Source organism: Xenopus laevis, chromosome 9_10L (assembly GCF_017654675.1).
Source record: "Xenopus laevis strain J_2021 chromosome 9_10L, Xenopus_laevis_v10.1, whole genome shotgun sequence".
NCBI classification, from domain to species: domain Eukaryota; kingdom Metazoa; phylum Chordata; class Amphibia; order Anura; family Pipidae; genus Xenopus; species Xenopus laevis.
In genome coordinates this window covers 135,016,984-135,037,914 of record NC_054387.1, presented here as the reverse complement: position 1 = coordinate 135,037,914, position 20,931 = coordinate 135,016,984, and the positions used below count along the sequence as shown (strand labels likewise).

At 46.9% G+C, this 20,931-nt stretch overlaps 5 protein-coding genes across 5 annotated transcripts; 1 reads left to right on the top strand and 4 right to left on the bottom strand.

The window, feature by feature from the left end:
* Window positions 1-4,096: 4,096 nt before the first annotated feature.
* Window positions 4,097-4,508, bottom strand: LOC121398089 (histone H4). The gene has a single exon (XM_041576639.1). It carries the CDS (start codon window positions 4,457-4,459, stop codon window positions 4,148-4,150), a length of 312 nt encoding a protein of 103 aa, XP_041432573.1. The 5' UTR covers window positions 4,460-4,508; the 3' UTR covers window positions 4,097-4,147.
* A 650-nt stretch (window positions 4,509-5,158) lies between these two features.
* LOC121398078 (histone H2B 1.1-like) lies at window positions 5,159-5,642 on the bottom strand. Its single transcript, XM_041576630.1, has one exon. It carries the CDS (start codon window positions 5,583-5,585, stop codon window positions 5,205-5,207), a length of 381 nt encoding a protein of 126 aa, XP_041432564.1. The 5' UTR covers window positions 5,586-5,642; the 3' UTR covers window positions 5,159-5,204.
* Window positions 5,643-5,931: 289 nt separating this feature from the next.
* LOC108703789 (histone H2A type 1-like) lies at window positions 5,932-6,440 on the top strand. The gene has a single exon (XM_018240107.2). The coding sequence runs from the start codon at window positions 5,992-5,994 to the stop codon at window positions 6,382-6,384; it is 393 nt and encodes a 130-aa protein (XP_018095596.1). The 5' UTR covers window positions 5,932-5,991; the 3' UTR covers window positions 6,385-6,440.
* Window positions 6,441-7,582: 1,142 nt separating this feature from the next.
* LOC108703799 (histone H4) lies at window positions 7,583-7,978 on the bottom strand. Its single transcript, XM_018240117.2, has one exon. It carries the CDS (start codon window positions 7,943-7,945, stop codon window positions 7,634-7,636), a length of 312 nt encoding a protein of 103 aa, XP_018095606.1. The 5' UTR covers window positions 7,946-7,978; the 3' UTR covers window positions 7,583-7,633.
* Window positions 7,979-17,213: 9,235 nt separating this feature from the next.
* On the bottom strand, window positions 17,214-18,126 carry LOC108705953 (histone H1B-like). Its single transcript, XM_018242687.2, has one exon. It carries the CDS (start codon window positions 18,045-18,047, stop codon window positions 17,379-17,381), a length of 669 nt encoding a protein of 222 aa, XP_018098176.2. The 5' UTR covers window positions 18,048-18,126; the 3' UTR covers window positions 17,214-17,378.
* Between the last annotated feature and the right edge of the window lie 2,805 nt (window positions 18,127-20,931).

Sequence of the window (20,931 nt, the reverse complement as noted above, 5' to 3'; positions counted from 1 at the left end):
AAGCCACTTCCTCTTTGGCTGGTGGAGGTTGTTCCACAGGGTTTGGGAGATTTCCATCTGCTCCTTCAGTCACAATCTTGCCAGATTTATCAACTCTTACATCACTTTCATGTTCATACTCATTATCTGTCAAGGACATATATAGTAGAAATATGAAAAAAGCTCCATATACTGTAAACATAATGCCCAATATCTATTAAAGGACAATGAAGCATTTCAGCAAGATATAAAACCTGCCACATGGATCTAGTGAATCTCTGATACTGTCAGGTTTGATAAAGAATAAACAGCGTCACATAACAGCAACCTTTAGCTCATGTCTACAATAAGCTATTTATTTTGGGATTTTCAATATGTATTTCTTTCTCCCAGCATGCATGTGTGAATGGGCAAAGGCAATCTAAGCATAGTAAATATGGGAGCCTGAAGATCAGAAAGGAGAGATGTTTGTATTATGTTTCAAATAACATCCCCTGTAATATCATTATTGTCATGTCCACTATAACTTTTAGTCAACTCTTCACTGAACAGCCAGAAAAAGAAACAAAGTTTCTCACTTAATTGGCTTTTAGCAGAGAGCCCAGAACAGCTAACAGGTGCAAATAAGATACTTTGTAACAATTTTGAGACACAAAAACACAGTTTAGATAAGGAGAAATATTTTCAAACTTTCATAACCTGCCAAATTTTGTAAAACAAACATGGTAATTAGGGGGTGTGGCCACAGAAAGGGGTGTGGTCCAAAAAATTGCTGTGCTACGTGCGGAAAAAATTTTTTGTCCCTCTTTTTACTTCCAAAATGTTGGGACGTATGGCAGTGCCAGTGCAGGAAGTGACCAGAGAGAGGAATGTGAGGGGGCAGTGCCAGTGCAGGAAGTGATTATAGAGAGGAATGTGAGGGGGCAGTGCCAGTGCAGGAAGTGATTATAGAGAGGAATGTGAGGGGGCAGTGCCAGTGCAGGAAGTGACCAGTAGGGATGTAGCGAACCGCCGATAATGTGTTCACGAACGCCGTTCGCGAACACCGGCAAAAAATGCGAACAGTTCGCGAACTTCGAACAACCGAAAATCGTTCGATTCGAACGATCGAAGGATTTTAATCGTTCGATTTTAGCGACCGAATGGTCGAATGGTCGAACGATTTTGACGCGAACGCCTATTGGCGAACGTCGCGCGACGTTCGCGAACTTGCGGCGGACGCGAACAGCCGATGTTCGCGCGAACAAGTTCGCCGCAGAACAGTCCGCGACATCCCTAGTGACCAGAGAGAGGAATGTGAGGCGGCAGTGCCATGAAATAAAATGAGGCATGAGGGGGAGACAATATTTGATTGACAGTTGAGATTTTTTTTTTACATGGTTTTATAACAGTAATGGATGTTTATAAAAGAAAAAAATGGGCTTCATGATGAATTTGAAAAGGCTTTTCTTATACAGCTTTGTGTGTCTGGGTGACAGGTCCCCTTTACATTCCATTGGAGATAATAATGGGGCATCAAGCACAAGGGGTTAATCCCAGGCCTTCACCAGCACTTTTTCATGCAGTTCTCACTTTCACTGCCGCATTTACAATCAAAGTGTTGGTTCTGTTCCCATGTCCTTACTTTAGTCTGCTGCCAGTCCTGCCATGTGAACCCTTAGAGTTCTTGCACTCTGGACCCGACTGGAGAAACCTACAATTGGTGGCACCCTTGGGTTACATACATCAATACCTTTTAGCATTAGCAGGGGATAGAAACAGTCCCAAATTCTGTTGTACCTGGTAATTTCCCTGGGCTCCAAAAGGGTCTTAATAACCATTTCTGACCAAACCTGCACTCATGAGCATGAGCGTCTGCAGAAAATATACCTGGGGGGGAGGCAAGGAAGAAAACATATTATACAAATGACTTGTAACCATATTTTGGTTTCCACACAAACCTGTTCTATAAATATATAAAGTAGTGACTGTTGCACATGTATAGCATTGCCATTCTATTAATGACACAAACTCGTTGTTTGCCAGGACAGCACTTGCTCTTTTCTACTTTCTTATGAGAATTACTAGGCAGCAGCTTGTAGAATGTTATTCCCTCTATAGTTTTAATTACAGCTGGATATATACAGTGAAGCCTCCCTTTTACTTACCCTCATTTTTAAGGAGACATATAAATGAAAAACCCTAATTTTGTAGGCAATTATAAGTAATATATGGTGTTGCTTTTACATGGTGCTAAAAATTAATATTATCTTTAAAAATAGCCCCTTTATTGGAGCTCCCTATAGATGTTCTCTGGTCCCTGTCTGTGTTTCAAATGAGGGGTGGGCGTGTCCTAACGGTCCCTGCCAGAAGCACAGTAGGAGGGGGACAGCCAATCACAGCCCTGCAGTCACACAAGCACAGACAGGCTTCAGTTCCCTATCAGGTCCTGCTAGCTGCTGATTGGTTCCTGTCCTACAGTGCAGTGAGCTGAGTGCACAGCCTGGGAATTCAGGGAGCAGCAAGTGGAAGAGAAGGGAGGGATTATTAGGGTTTTTGCAGAAATATTCAATAAATCAGCCTGAAACACTACTTTTTAAAGCACAATTCTTCTATATCTAAATGAGTATAATGCACTGGTACATTCTTGTTTTTGGAACAGATGGACTGGCTAGTTTTTGTAGAAATTTACAATAAAGTAACCAGAAACCCTACTTTTTTAAGAACTAATATTTAAGAGTATAACACACTGGAACATTCCTGTTTTTCACATAAAATATCTCCTTTAAAATATTATATGGGGCCCCTGACTACCCATGATAAGGGGGGGGGGTAATCTGGCCAGAAATTTATTTTTTCAATTTTCCATGGGGCCACTGTGACCACTAATTGTATTTTTAACTTGAAAAAAAAAACTATTGCTGCCTCCCCCTTATACAACTTGTAGGGTGTTCCTGGTCACCAATGGGTTTTTAGTGGCCATGTTTGTGATGCTTTGTGGTGTGTGTGTGTGGGGGGGGGGTGTAGTGGTGGGCGGGGCCATGATTTTTTATTGTACAGGCCCCTGTGATGTCAGACCTGTTGGTGTGAGTGACGTCACTTCCCAGTGATAACGATGAATGATAATGAAGTGACACAGTGTGTGAGTTGTAAATAAGTTGATGGCCACTAGGGGGCGGGGTTGCAAGATAATTATGTTTTGAGGAACAATAGGATTAGGGAGTGGGTGGGGCTGTGATAGGCGTGAGTTTCCCAGAATTCAGTGGCCGCTAATGTATTAGCACTTGTTCTTCTTACTATGGCGGTCCCTTTACGGGACTGAAGTTAATTCTTATAACAATTGAATAAGCGATAAAACAAAGAAAACAGAACAATAACGTTTCTGCGACCTCATTGTGCGTTCCAAGCCTCGCGCAAGAAGCACTTCCGGGTTACACCTGCCCGGCCTCTCCCTACAGACAAAGTGTCACGTGACTTCCGGCAGCCGCACACAAAGGATAGAAGCTGATATTCAGGGGATTGTGGGAGTTTTGGATGAAACCCAATTTCGATGTTTAGGGATGGGGACGAGCGTCTGTATAAGGCTCTCATTACAGATCATGTACATTTCTATACCGCGGCTCTCTGTTGTCTCTCGCTCAGTGTCATTGCTCCATTAATAAACATCGCAAATATGGAGCAAAGCGCCCGCTGTGATTATTCTATGCGTCTAGATAAACGAGTGTAAAGCTCCCGAATGATTGAAGAGCGCGGCCTGTGAGGAGCTTGTAGTGTCACAGAGTTGCCGCACGGAGGCGCAGTTTTACCCGGACTGAAATTCTCTGCCCCGCCTTGAATCCGCTCCTTTGTTCTGCGCACAAATTCCCGCCCTGCTGTAACGCACGTTCCCCCGTCTATTCGCTCCGCACAGACACAACCAATATACACAGGAACTTGATCTCGGGCACCAAAAACCCCCTTCCCGCTGTGAGTTGCGCTGCTAATAAATAGACTAAAGGGATTTCCCCGCTGTTTAGTTAGTGACCCCGACTTTCTGACAAACTGGAAACCTAGTCCTATAAACCCACGTGATCTTATAGAAAGTTATTAGACCCTCAAGTTACACATGAACCAGTGGACAGATCTTTAGGATCGTGTGGGCGGCTCTGAAAAGAGCCTTTGGGTATAAGATTAGTAGGAAGGAAGAGATTTATCCGCCGAAGCCGTAGAGAGTGCGGCCCTGGCGCTTGAGAGCGTACACCACATCCATGGCGGTAACGGTCTTCCTCTTGGCGTGCTCGGTGTAGGTGACGGCGTCCCGGATGACATTCTCCAGGAAAACCTTGAGGACCCCACGAGTCTCCTCATAGATGAGGCCAGAGATGCGCTTGACTCCCCCTCTCCGTGCCAGGCGGCGGATGGCGGGCTTGGTGATGCCCTGGATGTTATCCCTGAGCACCTTCCTGTGCCGCTTGGCGCCTCCTTTCCCCAGTCCTTTTCCTCCTTTGCCGCGTCCAGACATTCTCACCAGTTGTTTGTCACAAATGACTAATCCGTCTGTGCACACTCAGCTTTATATAGCATGAGGTTGGACCTGACAGGGAACTTAGAAAGTGGGTGTAGTTTATCTGCGCCACGCCCTTCTATTCTTCAACCAAATCGCTATAAACTGCTGGTAGAAAGACTCTGCCGCTATTGGCTGATTTAAACTTTAAGATCTGCCCAACGGTTCATTGTTGCTGAGCTCAGGTCAATCTAACGGCCGCAAAGCCAAAATAAGTCCGCGCTACACACGGTCATAAACGGGAGAAGTCGGTTATTACTTGTCTAACAATAGGTACAATGTTCTATCGGCAACCACTGAGCACCGTGTCCCGCCCAACACTTCATTATCGCTGCTTCCTGCTGGGACTCTGAAGATTCTGCTTTAGATCAAACACCGTAATCTCTCGCCTCCCCATTTGGCACAAACTGAAACATGTAAAACGGACATTTCTGTTCAGAATGATTCACTCATAGGGAATAGGACTTAAGTTTTAGATAATGCAGTAAAAATCCTCTTGTGGTGTAGAGCAAAAAAAGCCAAGTATATTCCATGGCAAGAACTTCCCCACAAGGACACACTGATTTACTCACGGTATAAACATTGTTAGATCAGAGAGAAGAACGCTAACAATTAAACGACAAAGAACTGTTACAGATAATTGTAATGAGAAGGTGGGTGGCTCTTAGAAGAGCCTTTGTGTTTGGGGGGCAGAGAATGGGGATTACTTGGCGCTGGTGTACTTGGTGACAGCCTTGGTGCCCTCGGACACGGCGTGCTTGGCCAACTCCCCAGGCAGCAGCAGTCGGACCGCGGTCTGGATCTCCCGGGAGGTGATGGTGGAGCGCTTGTTATAATGAGCCAGGCGGGAGGCTTCCCCTGCGATGCGCTCAAACACATCGTTGACAAAGGAGTTCATGATGCTCATGGCCTTGGACGAGATGCCGGTATCAGGGTGCACCTGCTTCAGCACCTTGTACACGTAAATGGCGTAACTCTCCTTCCTTGTCTTCCTGCGCTTCTTCCCGTCTTTCTTCTGAGTCTTGGTCACCGCTTTCTTAGAGCCTTTCTTTGCGGCTGGAGCGGACTTGGCTGGTTCAGGCATAATTGTACTGCTTCTCTCTCACACTCTACAAAACTGTTTCTTTCTCCTCCCGGGCTCCTGCCTTTATAGCCTTCCCATGCAAATAAGGCAGTCCGATATCTTGTAATATTACTGGTCGGTTTTGTCACATGGTATGAAATCCTCCCACCTACAGATTCTGGCAGCCAAGGATTGGTGTTCCCATAAGCATCTGTGTAATTGGCTGCAGTAAAGGAAAGAAAGAATTCATTGAGCAATTGATTGGTGCTTACTAAACCTACAATGTCATTGGCTGGATCAGAACTCACCCAATTAAAGAAGAGAGGTGTGTCCTTTGCTGCCTACAAATAACAGTGCGTGAGGGTACGAACGTCATATGCTGATATAGTTTTCTGCTCCTCTGTGTTATTGAATTGTATAAGGAGCCATGTCTGGAAGAGGCAAACAAGGTGGCAAGACCCGCGCTAAGGCAAAGACTCGCTCATCTCGGGCCGGGCTGCAGTTCCCAGTGGGCCGTGTTCACAGGCTCTTGAGGAAGGGCAATTATGCCGAGCGGGTGGGAGCCGGAGCTCCGGTCTATCTGGCCGCAGTGCTCGAGTACCTGACCGCTGAGATCCTGGAGTTGGCCGGTAACGCTGCCCGGGATAACAAGAAGACCCGCATCATCCCCAGGCACCTGCAGCTCGCTGTGCGCAACGATGAGGAGCTCAACAAACTGCTCGGAGGAGTCACTATCGCTCAGGGCGGGGTCCTGCCCAACATCCAGTCCGTGCTGCTGCCCAAGAAAACCGAGAGCTCCAAGTCGGCCAAGAGCAAGTGAAATTCCCGCTCCCAGCGCCCCCATCAGGGAACAACACAAAGGCTCTTTTCAGAGCCGCCCACACCCGCTAAACAGAGCTGCACAGACACAATGTTCTGAATTCCTTTATATTAAGGAGTCTTCACTGTAAAATGTACTATAACATCGTTACATTCACGTCAGTTATAATAATGTTCTTTGAGGTTTGGATTAAAAGAAAATCCGCGTCCCTTTCAGTTGCATTGAGTCTGTAAATACAGTCCAGGTTGGGGGGAGCCAGTGAGGCGGACTCTGTACTCTTAATAGAGGGATCAGGAAACAATGGACTTGTTCAACTGTGAATCGTTTATAGGGAGTTTTTACTCGAATATGTTTGAGCCCTAGTAAAGCGACTCTATAGTAGAAACAGCTCCGGACTAGAAGTGTCTCCCACTTGGAATAGATCTCGGGTCACAGGATGTTACTGCGGAGGCTCCAGTTGTGTCAGTGCAGAATTATCAGAGCGATTTCCCGGGAGTAACGTGAGCTCAAAAGCCTGAAACTCATCCCATAAGTATAAACGTGTGACAGGAATAGGGATGTAACGAACTGCCGATTTGGTGTTCGCGAACACCGGCAAAAAATGCGAACGTTCGCGGACAGTTTGCGAACTTCGAACACCCGCTAAAATCGTTCGATTCGAACGATCGAAGGATTTTAATCATTCGATCAAAGGATCAAATGCTTTTCATTCGATCGAATGCTTACAATCGTTCAAACGAATGGAAATCGTTCGATTTTTAGCGGTCAAAGGAATTTGAATGGTCGAACGACTTGTATTCGAATCGAACGCGAACTCAAAATGTGAACGTTCCCATACGTTCGCGAACATTCGGCGGACGCGAACGGTCGAAGTTCGCTACATCCCTAGACAGGAATGAGCCGCTCCTGATACAGCAAACACGGGAGAAATTGAATAACGCTACCAAGTAACTGACACATTATTTTTAAAATCTATATTAATCAAACTGGATAGAAAACGGCTACGATACAGAACAAGCAGTAAAAGCTCTGAGTGTGTGGGCGGCTCTGAAAAGCTGTGTTTAGTTAGTGACCCCGACTGTCTGACAGAAACTGGAAACCCCCAGTCGTATAACCCTCTTATCCCACGTGATCTTATAGGAAGGAATTAGACCCTCAGTTACACATGAACCAGTGGACAGATCTTTAGGATCGTGTGGGCGGCTCTGAAAAGAGCCTTTGGGTATAAGATTAGTGGGAAGGAAGAGACTTATCCGCCGAAGCCGTAGAGAGTGCGGCCCTGGCGCTTGAGAGCGTACACCACATCCATGGCGGTAACGGTCTTCCTCTTGGCGTGTTCGGTGTAGGTGACGGCGTCCCGGATGACATTCTCCAGGAAAACCTTGAGGACCCCACGAGTCTCCTCATAGATGAGGCCAGAGATGCGCTTGACTCCCCCTCTCCGTGCCAGGCGGCGGATGGCGGGCTTGGTGATGCCCTGGATGTTGTCCCTGAGCACCTTCCTGTGCCGCTTGGCGCCTCCTTTCCCCAGTCCTTTTCCTCCTTTGCCACGTCCAGACATTCTCTCTTGAACTAATATAACACAATGAAACGTATCAAGACCGCTCCACCTCTTTATATGCAGCTGGAGCGGACCTGACAGAGAACTCACTCCATAGAGGCGGAGTTTAGATGCACCGCCCAGAAGCTTTCACATTCAAATTCTGAGGAACGAGCGCGAACCAAATCCAAATCCATTTACATCAGGAATGGAATTATAATTCTAAACAGCCTCTGAGATGTGTCTCATTCACTTTATATTCTGACTTGTATTTATCCGATAAAAAGAGATACAAGTGTCATTCTGTCGCATTTACATTACATATTGTGTTATATTGAAGTTCCAAATCTAATTCTATCATTTGTGATCACATTCAGACGTAGTTACATTTGAGTCCTGGATAACTTCACATAAAGTATCAAACATAAAATTGCAGATAACAAAAGTAAAAAGGAGAGTAAAGGAAGGTTTTATTGTTACAGAGGGGACAGAATGTCCAGGCACAACATTGTGTCACAATAACGTGTATCATTTCCAGTAATGTGCGGCCTCTAGGGATGTCGCGGACTGTTCGCTGGCGAACTTGTTCGCGCGAACATCGACTGTTTGCGCTCGCCGAATGTTCGCGAACGTCGCGCGACGTTCGCCATTTTGGGTTCGCCTTACCTGGCGCTTTTTTTTTTACCTCTCACCCCAGACCAGCAGATACATGGCAGCCAATCAGGAAGCTCTCCCTCCTGGACCACCCCCACACCCCCTGGACCACTCCCCTTCCATATATAAACTGAAGCCCTGCAGCGTTTTTTCATTCTGCCTGTGTGTGCTTGGAAGAGCTAGTGTAGGGAGAGAGCTGTTAGTGATTTGAGGGACAGTTGATAGTAAGTTTGCTGGCTAGTAATCTACTTGATACTGCTCTGTATTGTAGGGACAGAAGTCTGCAGGGATTTGAGGGACATTTTAGGTTAGGTAGCTTTGCTGGCTAGTAATCTACCTTCTACTGCAGTGCTCTGTATGTAGCTGCTGTGGGCACTGATCTCTTCTGATCTCATCTGCTGACTAGGGATGTAGCGAACTGTTCGCCCGCGAACTAGTTCGCGTCCGCCGAATGTTCGCGAACGTTTGGGAACGTTCGCATTTTGAGTTCGCGTTCGATCGTTCGACCATTCGAATTCCTTCGACCGCTAAAAATCGAACGATTTCCATTCGTTCGAACGATTTTAAGCATTCGATCGAATGAAAAGCATTCGATCGAATGGCTTTGATCGTTCGATTCGAATGAAAATCCTTCGATCGAACAATTAAAATCCTTCGATCGAACGATTAAAATCGTTCGAATCGAACGATTTTAGCGGGTGTTCGAAGTTCGCGAACGTTCGCATTTTTTGCCGGTGTTCGCGAACACCAAATCGGCAGTTCGCTACATCCCTACTGCTGACTGCTGTAATAACCCAATAGTCCTTGTAAGGACTGCTTTTATTTTCTTTTTTGTTTTACTTTGCTAGTTGCTACTATAAGAGCCCAGTGCTATTAGTCTAGCAGTGTTGGGGAGTGGGACTGGTGTGCTACTGTGCTGCTCCTAGTAGTTCAGCAGCACCAACCCGAGAATTTTTTTTTTTTTTTTAATATACATATAATTTTTTTTTTATTTTACTTATCTTACTGTTCTTTAACGTGTACAGTGCTGTTTGCTGTTCTTCATAGTAGTGCACCAATAGTAGTGCACTTGCAGGCATTATTTGCCCAGTGGCCATCTAGCTGTGTGAGCTTTTTCACATTCTGTCTAAATATCAATAATAATACCGTCTCCACAACCACCACCTGAGTGACGTTTTTCAAGCAGCAATAATATATTCCGTATCCACTGCTGTAGCAGTGTATACGTTGACCTTGTAGGCATTGTTTGCCCAGTGTGTTCTTCATTTTCAAACAACGGCCATCTAGCTGTGTGAGCTTTTTCACATTCTGTCTAAATATCAATAATAATACCGTCTCCAGAAACACCACCTGAGTGACGTTTTTCAAGCAGCAATAATATATTCCGTATCCACTGCTGTAGTAGTGTATACGTTGACCTTGTAGGCATTGTTTGCCCAGTGTGTTCTTCATTTTCAAACAACGGCCATCTAGCTGTGTGAGCTTTTTCACATTCTGTCTAAATATCAATAATAATACCGTCTCCAGAACCACCACCTGAGTGACGTTTTTCAAGCAGCAATAATATATTCCGTATCCACTGGTGTAGCAGTGTATACGTTGACCTTGTAGGCATTGTTTGCCCAGTGTGTTCTTCATTTTCAAACAACGGCCATCTAGCTGTGTGAGCTTGTTCACATACTGTCTAAATATCAATAATAATACCGTCTCCAGAACCACCACCTGAGTGACGTTTTTCAAGCAGCAATAATATATTCCGTATCCACTGCTGTAGTAGTGTATACGTTGACCTTGTAGGCATTGTTTGCCCAGTGTGTTCTTCATTTTCAAACAACGGCCATCTAGCTGTGTGAGCTTTTTCACATTCTGTCTAAATATCAATAATAATACCGTCTCCAGAAACACCACCTGAGTGACGTTTTTCAAGCAGCAATAATATATTCCGTATCCACTGCTGTAGTAGTGTATACGTTGACCTTGTAGGCATTGTTTGCCCAGTGTGTTCTTCATTTTCAAACAACGGCCATCTAGCTGTGTGAGCTTTTTCACATTCTGTCTAAATATCAATAATAATACCGTCTCCAGAAACACCACCTGAGTTGTTGTTGTTGTTTTAAAAATAATGCCAGGCAAAGGCAGGCCGCCACGCAGAGGCACTAGGGGCCGTGCTGCTATGCTATCCTGTGGCCCTAGGAAATTGCCCAGTTTTAAAAAGGCAATGACCCTGAACTCCCAAAATGCTGAAGAGGTAGTTGACTGGCTTACACAGCACACCCCATCCTCTACCGTTTCTAACTTTACCACAACATCCTCATCCTCCACTGCTATGGGCACCCCACGTAACACTTCCTCCACCACCGGCACCCCTTCTTCACTGGAGTCAGAGGAGTTATTTTCACATGAGTTTCTTGAAATGAGTGATGCGCAACCATTATTGGCAGAAGAAGATGAAGGAGATGAGGACCTTACACCAGATTTAATTCTGGCAGAGAACACAACAGAGATGGACATAATGAGTGATGAGGAGGTCCCCGCTGCTGCTTCCTTCTGTGAGCTGTCAGAAGAAATTGATGCATCTGAGGAGAATGATGATGAGGAGATTGATGTTTTGTGGGTGCCCAGTAGAAGAGAGCAAGAGGAGGATAGTTCAGATGGAGAGACGGAGAGTCAGAGAGGCAGGAGGAGAATAAGACTTAGAAGAAGCAGGGAGGACAGCTCGCAGGGAACAGTAGGGCAACAACATGTATCGGCACCTGTGGTCAGCCGGCCAACGCACCCGCCATTGCCGCCAACGCCGCCAACTTCTACTGTTACCGCCAGATTGCCAGCTTCAAAAAGGTCAGCAGTGTGGGATTTTTTTAATGTGTGTGCCTCTGACAAAAGCGTTGTAATTTGCAATGAGTGCAGTCAGAAACTGAGTCTTGGGAAGCCCAACAGCCACATAGGTACAACTTCTATGCGAAGGCACATGAACGGCAAGCACAAAGCACTTTGGGAGCAACACCTCAAAGGCAACAGGCAAACTAAAAGCCACCCTCCTTCTGGTCCAGCATCTTACTGCTCTACCTCTGCTGTCCTTGACCCGTCTGAACCACCCTCCACTCCGCCTTCCACCTTGACCACCAGTTCCCATTCCCAGTCATCTGCCCCCAGCCAAGTTTCTGTGAGGGCCATGTTTGAGCGTAAGAAGCCAATGTCTGCGAGTCACCCCCTTGCCCGGCGTCTGACAGCTGGCTTGTCTGCACTCTTAGCCTGCCAGCTTTTACCATACCAGCTGGTGGACTCTGAGGCCTTCCGCAAATTTGTAGCAATTGGGACACCACAGTGGAAGGTACCCAGCCGCAATTTTTTTTCAAAAAAGGGAATACCACACCTGTACCACCATGTGCAGAGCCAAGTCACCGCATCTCTGTCACTTAGTGTTGGGCCAAAGGTCCATATGACTACTGACGCATGGTCCTCCAAGCATGGTCAGGGCAGGTATGTCACCTACACTGCCCACTGGGTGAACTTGGTAATGGCTGGGAAGCAGGGAATGTGTGGCTCAACAACGACAGTGAAGTTGGTGTCACCGCCACGGATTGCACGCGGTTCTGCCACCACCTCTACTCCTCCTTCGCTCTCTACCTCGTCTTCTTCCTCTTCTTCCTCCTCTGCTGCTGGGTCCTCCTCCTCCACACCTGTGCACCCCCAGCTCCCCCTAGGCTATTCGACGTGCCAGGTACGCCGTTGTCATGCTGTCTTGGGGATGACGTGCCTGGAAAGCAGAAACCATACCGGATCTGTACTCCTGTCATCTCTGCAGTCACAGGCCGATCGGTGGCTGACCCCACACCAACTGAAGATCGGAAAAGTGGTGTGTGACAATGGAAGCAATCTGTTGGCAGCACTGAGACTGGGCAATTTAACACATGTGCCCTGCATGGCACATGTTCTGAATTTAATAGTCCAAAGTTTTGTCTCGAAGTACCCAGGATTCCAGGACGTTCTCAGGCAGTCCAGGAAGGTGTAGGCCCATTTCAGACGTTCCTACACAGCCATGGCACGCCTTGCTGACATTCAGCAGCGGTACAACATGCCAGTCAGGCGTTTGATTTGCGACAGCCAGACTCGCTGGAATTCAACGCTCCTCATGTTGGAACGTCTGCTGCAACAACAAAGAGCCGTCAACGAATACCTGTTTGAACTGGGTGGTAGGACTGGATCTGCAGAGCTGGGGATTTTTTTCCCCCGTTACTGGGTGCTTATGCGCGATGCCTGCAGGCTCATGCGCCCTTTTGAAGAGGTTACAAATATGGTCAGTCGCACCGAAGGCACCATCAGCGACCTAATACCCTTTGCTTTCTTCCTGGAGCGTGCCGTGCGACAAGTGACAGATGAGGCTGTAGACCAGCGTGACGAGGAGCAGGAAGCGCACGATTTCTGGTCGGAATCACCAGAACGAACCCAGGCACCTGCTGCAACGCAGGGAGAGGTGTCAGAAGTGGAGTCAGAGGAGGAAGGTGGCTTTGTGGAGGAGGAGGACCAACAGGAGCAGGCTTCCCAGGGGGCTGGTGGTGACCTTTTGGGGACCCCTGGTCTTGTACGTGGCTGGGGGGAGGAGACCGTGGATGATGCAGTCCTTGATAACGAGGAAGCGGAGATGGATACCTCTGCATCCAACCTTGTGAGAATGGGGTCTTTCATGCTGTCATGCCTGTTGAAGGACCCCCGTATCAAGAGGCTTAAGGAGAAGGACCTGTACTGGGTCGCAACGCTACTAGACCCTCGGTACAAGCATAAAGTGGCAGAAATGTTACCAACGTACCACAAGTCCGAAAGGATGCTGCATTTACAAACCAGCCTGCAAAACATGTTGTACAATGCTTTTAAGGGTGATGTCACTTCAGGAACTCATCAACATTCCAGGGGCAGAGGTGCCAGTAATCCTGCCACGAGCACACCTGCAAGGACAAAGCACTTTGGCCACTCTGTAACGTCAGACATGCAAATGTTTTTCAGTCCAAGGCAGCGCCAGAACCCTTCGGGATCCACCCTCAAAGAACGCCTCGACCGGCAGGTAGCGGACTACCTGGCATTAACTGCAGATATCGACACTCTGAGGAGCGATGAACCCCTGGACTACTGGGTGCGCAGGCTTGATCTGTGGCCAGAGCTGTCACAATTTGCCATGAACCTCTTGTCTTGCCCCGCCTCAAGTGTCCTCTCAGAAAGGACCTTCAGTGCAGCAGGAGGGATTGTAACTGAGAAGAGAACTCGCCTAGGTCACAAAAGTGTGGATTACCTGACCTTTATTAAAATGAATGAGGGGTGGATCTCGGAGGGTTACTGCACGCCGGAAGACTTGTTCTGAGTTTCTGACTCCCCATGCAGCTGTCCTTCTCTGCACGCCTCATGACTCCACACACAGCTGTCCTTTAGCGTCCTCCTCCCTCCACCACCGTTACAAACTAGGGTGCAAACCCTACTGGTTTAATTTGAATCCAGGTAAATCCTGCGTTTTTCTGGCCTCTGTGCTTCAGTGGCTGCGACAAAAAAAATGAATATTTTCAGCATTTATATGGCATATTTTTTCTGGCCTCTGTGCTTCAGTGGCTGTGACAAAAAAAATGAATATTTTCAGCATTTATATGGCATATTTTTTCTGGCCTCTGTGCTTCAGTGGCTGTGACAAAAAAAAAATGAATATTTTCAGCATTTATATGGCATATTGTTTCTGGCCTCTGTGCTTCAGTGGCTGCAACCAAAAAAATGAATATTTTCAGCATTTATATGGCATATTTTTTCTGGCCTCTGTGCTTCAGTGGCTGCAACCAAAAAAATGAATATTTTCAGCATTTATATGGCATATTTTTTCTGGCCTCTGTGCTTCAGTGGCTGTGACAAAAAAAAAAGAATATTTTCAGCATTTATATGGCATATTGTTTCTGGCCTCTGTGCTTCAGTGGCTGCGACCAAAAAAAATGACTATTTTCAGCATTCATATGGCATATTTTTTCTGGCCTCTGTGCTTCAGTGGCTGCGACCAAAAAAAATGACTATTTTCAGCATTCATATGGCATATTTTTTCTGGCCTCTGTGCTTCAGTGGCTGCGACCAAAAAAAATGACTATTTTCAGCATTTATATGGCATATTTTTTCTGGCCTCTGTGCTTCAGTGGCTGCGACAAAAAAAACATAATTTTTCAGGAAAGTACACATGCCTAATTTTTCAGGGTTCTGCAACAGTGGCAAAATCGCATCTTTTATGGTCACCGCAGGTGATCAATAAAGTAGACCAAAACTGGGCCCACACTGCAGAATCAGTGTTTTTTGGTTCGCTTCACTGTACATTGAATTACCTCTGCCTGACCGTGCACGTGCGCACAAGCACGGTGACTGCTAAACACACCACTACAGAAATATTGCCACCAACAGGACGAACATCCTGGAGGTGACAAGCTCAACTAGTAATTAACAACTATCATTTGCTCACTTGACGGTATCATTCATTAAAGCTCTTTGCTTTTTTTTGTGTTGCAGTAAGCGCCGCGTTTCGTCTTTGCGTGTGAACAGGCTGTAACCTTTACACGACTTGATTGGCATGTAGACGCCGGACGTTTTAAAGCAGTTTATTACACAGGTTTAGAAATGTAGTGTGATTTCTGCCCTTTACAGCACAAAACGCAGCGCTGTGTCAACAATGGATTTTTCAGAAACATTTTTGCCCTTGATCCCCCTCTGGCATGCCACTGTCCAGGTCGTTGCACCCTTTAAACAACTTTAAAATCATTTTTCTGGCCAGAAATGTCTTTTTTAGCTTTTAAAATTCGCCTTCCCATTGAAGTCTATGGGGTTTGCGACGTTCGCGAACCGTTCGCATTTTTGACGCAAGTTCGCAAATATGTTCGCGAACATTTTTTCCGACGTTCGCTACATCCCTAGCGGCTAGGGATGTAGCGAACTGTTCTGCTGCGAACTAGTTCGCGCGAACTTCGACCGTTCGCGTCCGCCGAATGTTCGCGAACGTTTGGGAACGTTCACATTTTGAGTTCGCGTTCGATTCAAATACAAATCATTCGACCATTCGACCATTCGAATTCCTTCGACCGCTAAAAATCGAACGATTTCCATTCGTTCGAACGATTGTAAGCATTCGATCGAATGAAAAGCATTCGATCGAATGGCTTCGATCGTTCGATTCGAATGAAAATCCTTTGATCGAATGATTAAAATCCTTCGATCGTTCGAATCGAACGATTTTAGCGGGTGTTCGAAGTTCGCGAACTGTCCGCGAACGTTCGCATTTTTTGCTGGTGTTCGCGAACACCAAATCGGCAGTTCGCTACATCCCTACTAGCGGCCTCTTCTCTCCCAACAACTGCAGCAAATACGGAATCTACTCTATGGGCTTTACTGCTTCTCTCTCTAGTAGATCTCTTCCATCCCCACAATTTATTTTCTCATTCATTACTGGAACGAGTGCGCTTGATCTAATGAAAGAGCTTTAGGGAAAACTATGGGTTAAGTGTGATCGGAATTCCCACATCTGCTGAGACTGATTTGCCACATTGCGCCTCCAGTTTGGCCACTGCATTAGGTTCTTACTGGGGAGCTGCCAAATCGCTGCAGTTTTATACAAGGAGGGAAGTGGAAGCCGCTGGTAGATAGAGGTTCACTCGCAAATAAAGTCTCGGTCAGGTTTTACTATTCACAGAAGTCGCCATTTGGCGCCAGATGAGGCTCAGGAAGTCAATATAAAGTCATTGTTTTTCAATTTATAGAATGGGGTGGTGGGTGCAGGTTACAATATAATGTTATTAAAGGAAATTGATCAGCTCCAATGGCTGCGGGACACTGTGCTACATAGAAATAAACATTCAGCTGATTTGACTGGGGATGTGGTGGCTCTGAAAAGAGCCTTTGAGTTGTGCTGCTGGGATGAGTGATCTAAGCCCTCTCGCCTCGGATCCTGCGGGCCAGCTGGATGTCCTTGGGCATGATGGTGACCCTCTTGGCGTGGATGGCGCACAGGTTGGTGTCCTCAAAGAGAGCGACCAGATAAGCCTCGCTGGCCTCCTGCAGAGCCATGACGGCCGAGCTCTGGAAGCGCAGGTCGGTCTTGAAGTCCTGAGCGATCTCCCGGACCAGGCGCTGGAAAGGCAGTTTGCGGATGAGCAGCTCGGTGGATTTCTGGTAGCGGCGGATCTCGCGGAGAGCGACTGTGCCGGGCCGGTAACGGTGAGGTTTCTTGACTCCGCCGGTAGCAGGAGCGCTCTTCCTGGCTGCCTTGGTGGCCAGCTGCTTGCGGGGAGCCTTCCCTCCGGTGGACTTACGGGCGGTCTGCTTGGTACGAGCCATTGTGAGCAACAAACACCTCAGTAAGCCACAACGATCTCCGTGAAAATTAGATTGCAAATAGTAGACTTCGCCGACAACCCAGGTTTTTATAAGCACCAGCTCACACTGATTGGCTGACTATAAACACGCCCCTGCTTTCCCAGCAAATCCACCTGTCTTTAGAAAATACCGCGTAAATACTTCTCACTTATTGGCTAGTTTAAATAGATCGCCCCCTCTACACGTTTACACCCTATATATCTCACGCAAAGAATAAAGCGAAACATCGCTAATGTGAGTTTCTAGGGGCGGGTGTAAATGAGAGCAGAGGAGATTTTATGGGAATAGAGCCGGGTAGTGATTGTCATGGGGCAATAGAACAAGGACCCTGATCAGTTGCCGCAGGTATCGGCTCTTTAGCTGGAGGAGGTGGTGGCTCTGAAAAGAGCCTTTGGTGCAATGCGCGGGCCCCGGGGCCACATCACTTCTTAGGAGCGGCCTTCTTTGCTTTAGCCGCTGCTTTGGGTTTGGCCGCCTTGGGCATATTAGCTTTAGGCTTGCTGGGCTTCTTAGTCGGGCTCTTGGCAGCTTTGGGCTTGGCGGCCTTTTTAGCCGGACTCTTAGTCGCCTTCTTGGCTTTGGCAGCTTTGGGCTTCTTGGGGCTTTTGGCGCCCGTCGCCGCCGCTTTCTTCACCTTCTTGGGACTCTTTGCAGAGACCTTCTTGGGCTTCTTAGGGGACTTGGGCGCCTTCTTTGCCGCTGCCGGTTTCTTGGCATTGGGCGCCGCGGGCTTCTTCTTCTTGGCCACCGCCTTGTCCTTCCCCTCCAGCTGCTTCTTGTTGAGCTTGAAGGATCCGGAGGCTCCGGTGCCTTTGACTTGGGTGAGAGTCCCCTTAATGACCAAGGCCTTGAGAGCCAGCTTGAGACGGCTGTTGTTCTTGTCCACATCGTAGCCTCCGGCAGCCAGAGCCTTCTTGAGAGCGGCCAGGGACACCCCGCTGCGCTCCTTACAGGCGGACACGGCTTTCACTAGGAGGTCGGACGCGCTGGGACCGGAGGGTTCATTGGCTTTAGCCGCTGCCTTCTTGGGCTGCTGCTTCTTCTTGGCTTTAGCGGCGGGTTCAGCCGGGGGAGGAGCGGTCTCGGCCATTCTAAGATCTAAACTCGCACTGATACACAAGTATAAGAAAATATTTAGCTTTGCTCTGCCGCGTCCTCTTTATATACATTTCTCCAGTGCCCGATTGGTCACGTGTCTGTATATAACTTCCTTTCTATTGGCTGATTCTTATTTTCCCGCTCCTTCACTCGGTCCCTAGTCTCTAACCCAGCGATCCCCAACCAGTAGCTCGTGAGTAACATGTTGCCAGGGTCGGACTGGGAGGCATGGGGCCCACCGTGGCTACTGCCCCAGGGCCCCCCTCCGGCCGCCGCTACCGCTCCGGAGTGCTTTAGGGGACTAGTGCGCATGCGCGCGGTGCCGTGTTTGTGCGCAGGCGCGCATGCGCAGTTACTCTATTATACCGCGACCCCAAACAAAGTGGGGTCGCGCCGCCCCACTAAGTAGCGGATCTGGGCCGGCGGGGCCCACAAGAGCCCGGGGCCCACCGGGGCCCAGTCCGACACTGCATGTTGCTCTCCAACCCCTTGGACGTTGCTCTCATTGGCCTCAAAGCTGGTGCTTATTTTTGAATTCCAGGCTTCAAGGCAAGTTTTGGTTGCATAAAAACCAGGTGTACTGCCAAAAAGAGCCTCAATGTAGGTTGACAATCCACATAGGGGCTACTAAATGGCCAATCGCAGCTCTTATTTGGCACCCCAAGAACATTTTTCATGCTTGTGTTGCTCACCATTAGTGATGGGCGAATCTGTCGCGTTTCGCTTCGCCGAATAATTCGCGAATTTCCAGCGAAATTCGCGAAACGGCGAAAAATTTGCGAAACGAGTCGCGCGGGCCGATTTTGTCGCGCGTCAAAATATTTTGTCGCGGACGCAAGTATGTGTTTTAACGCGCGACGTTATTTTTGACGCGCAGTGCAATTTGATGAAGCCCATCTTCTATGGGTGTTTTGTTTGTATAACCTTTTTTCATCTTTGGGCCTACAAATAAAAATGTTCCCCTTAGTTTCAAGCTTTGTAGTCTGTGATGATAAATGAACATGGTATCTTTTGCTTTGTGTCTGAATGTGCTGAATTGGATTGGACTCCATGGGAAGACCAATACACATGCGTGTTTCACTTAGTATACTGCTACACACATGCCCTGCATTGTTAGAGGACTCCTATCTTGAAAAAATGGCTCCCATTTTGCAAGTTTCTTAAACTTTTAACGTTTGTGGATTTTTTCACATTACCTCTGGTCAACTGGTAATGGTATCTACTACTACTCTATATCACTGTTTAACCAAAAAGTACCATCTGTACTTCATATATCTAATAGTAGATTACTAACACAAGTACAACTAATAAATCTGAACAGATAGTATCTGGATGCTTTGTATCTCAGATAAAAATGAATAAACCATATGTTTATGTGAATCAACCTTATATTTACATCATGTAATTGTAATGATTCTGAAATACTATGTAATGTAATTTTAATGACTCAGATTAAGAATAGTCATCGTTGTGTTATTAGAATCCAAACAATTCCAAGTACCATGTGAGTATTAGTTTAGTCAAATGAAAAATGAACTCAAAATATAGAGATATAAAAAAAATTTTTAATTTACAACATATAGCACAACGGTGCTGTAACAAACAATAAATAAATTAAAGTGGAGGAGGAGGAGGAGCAACTACCCTCTGCAGGTTGTCTACAATGTCCCTAACCTCTCCCAGCTCCTGCCGCATGGCATTAACTTGGTGGACTAGGGTGACCAGGAGCTCAGTCTGGTCGTAGTAGGCATGCTCTGTCTGAGTGCCTACACTGAGCCCCTGGTCGTCCACTAGTCGTGCCGCCTGGTGAGGTGGTGGTGCCGCCTGGTGAGGTGGTGGTGCCGCCTGGTGAGGTGGTGGTGCCGCCTGGTGAGGTGGTGGTGCCGCCTGGTGAGGTGGTGGTGCCGCCTGGACAGGTGGTGGAGGCGGTGCTGCCTCATCAGGTGGAGGCGGTGCTGCCTCATCAGGTGGAGGCGGTGCTGCCTGGTCAGGTGGTGGTGGTGGTGGTGGTACTTCCCCATCATCATCGGGATCATCTTGGATCCATTCAGCTGGCAATGAATAAATTTCAGTTTGAGTAACACAGCAATTGCATTTGTATAGTATAAATTATACAGGATAAGGTGTCATGTTGTAACTACAGGAAAATTAACTTTATTGTAGTTAAGAAGGGAAACCTATTTTTTCCGTTTAAATAAATCTACCTTTATGTGAAGTAAAATTCTTATTAGCCTTGTCACAGGCCTAAACAAATACACATTTGCTCCAAAATACCAAAATAAATAGGAATCAAGTGCAGGGCAAGATTTACATAGTAGGCACCCCTAGGCCCACTGCCATTCGTCGCCCCTGTCCCCTCCCCTTTATTCGGGCAAATTTTTATCATCTGGACAGGAGCAATGGGGATTGCTGCATGGGAAACTATTGTATCTCCTGTGCATCCCCAGTGTTTCTGAACCAATATGGGTGTGGTTGGGCAGCATGCCGCCCCCCTAAAATCCTCCAGCCCTAGGCCCGGGCCTTGGTGACCTTTCCACAGATCCGAGCCTGATCAAGTGGCTTTATTGTAGTTAAGAAGGGAAACCTATTTTTTCCGTTTAAATAAATCTACCTTTATGTGAAGTAAAATTCTTATTAGCCTTGTCACAGGCCTAAACAAATACACATTTGCTCCAAAATACCAAAATAAATGGGAATCAAGTGGCTTTATTGTAGTTAAGAAGGGAAACTCATGTATTGCATTTAAATAAATCTATTATAATCTGTTTAAATAATCTCCATTTGACAGCTCATTTACTTGTTATCTAACTTGTCTGCAATTATGTCAGTCAGTCAAAGTCAACTGTTCCAATCCTAATTACAGTATTCACTTAAAT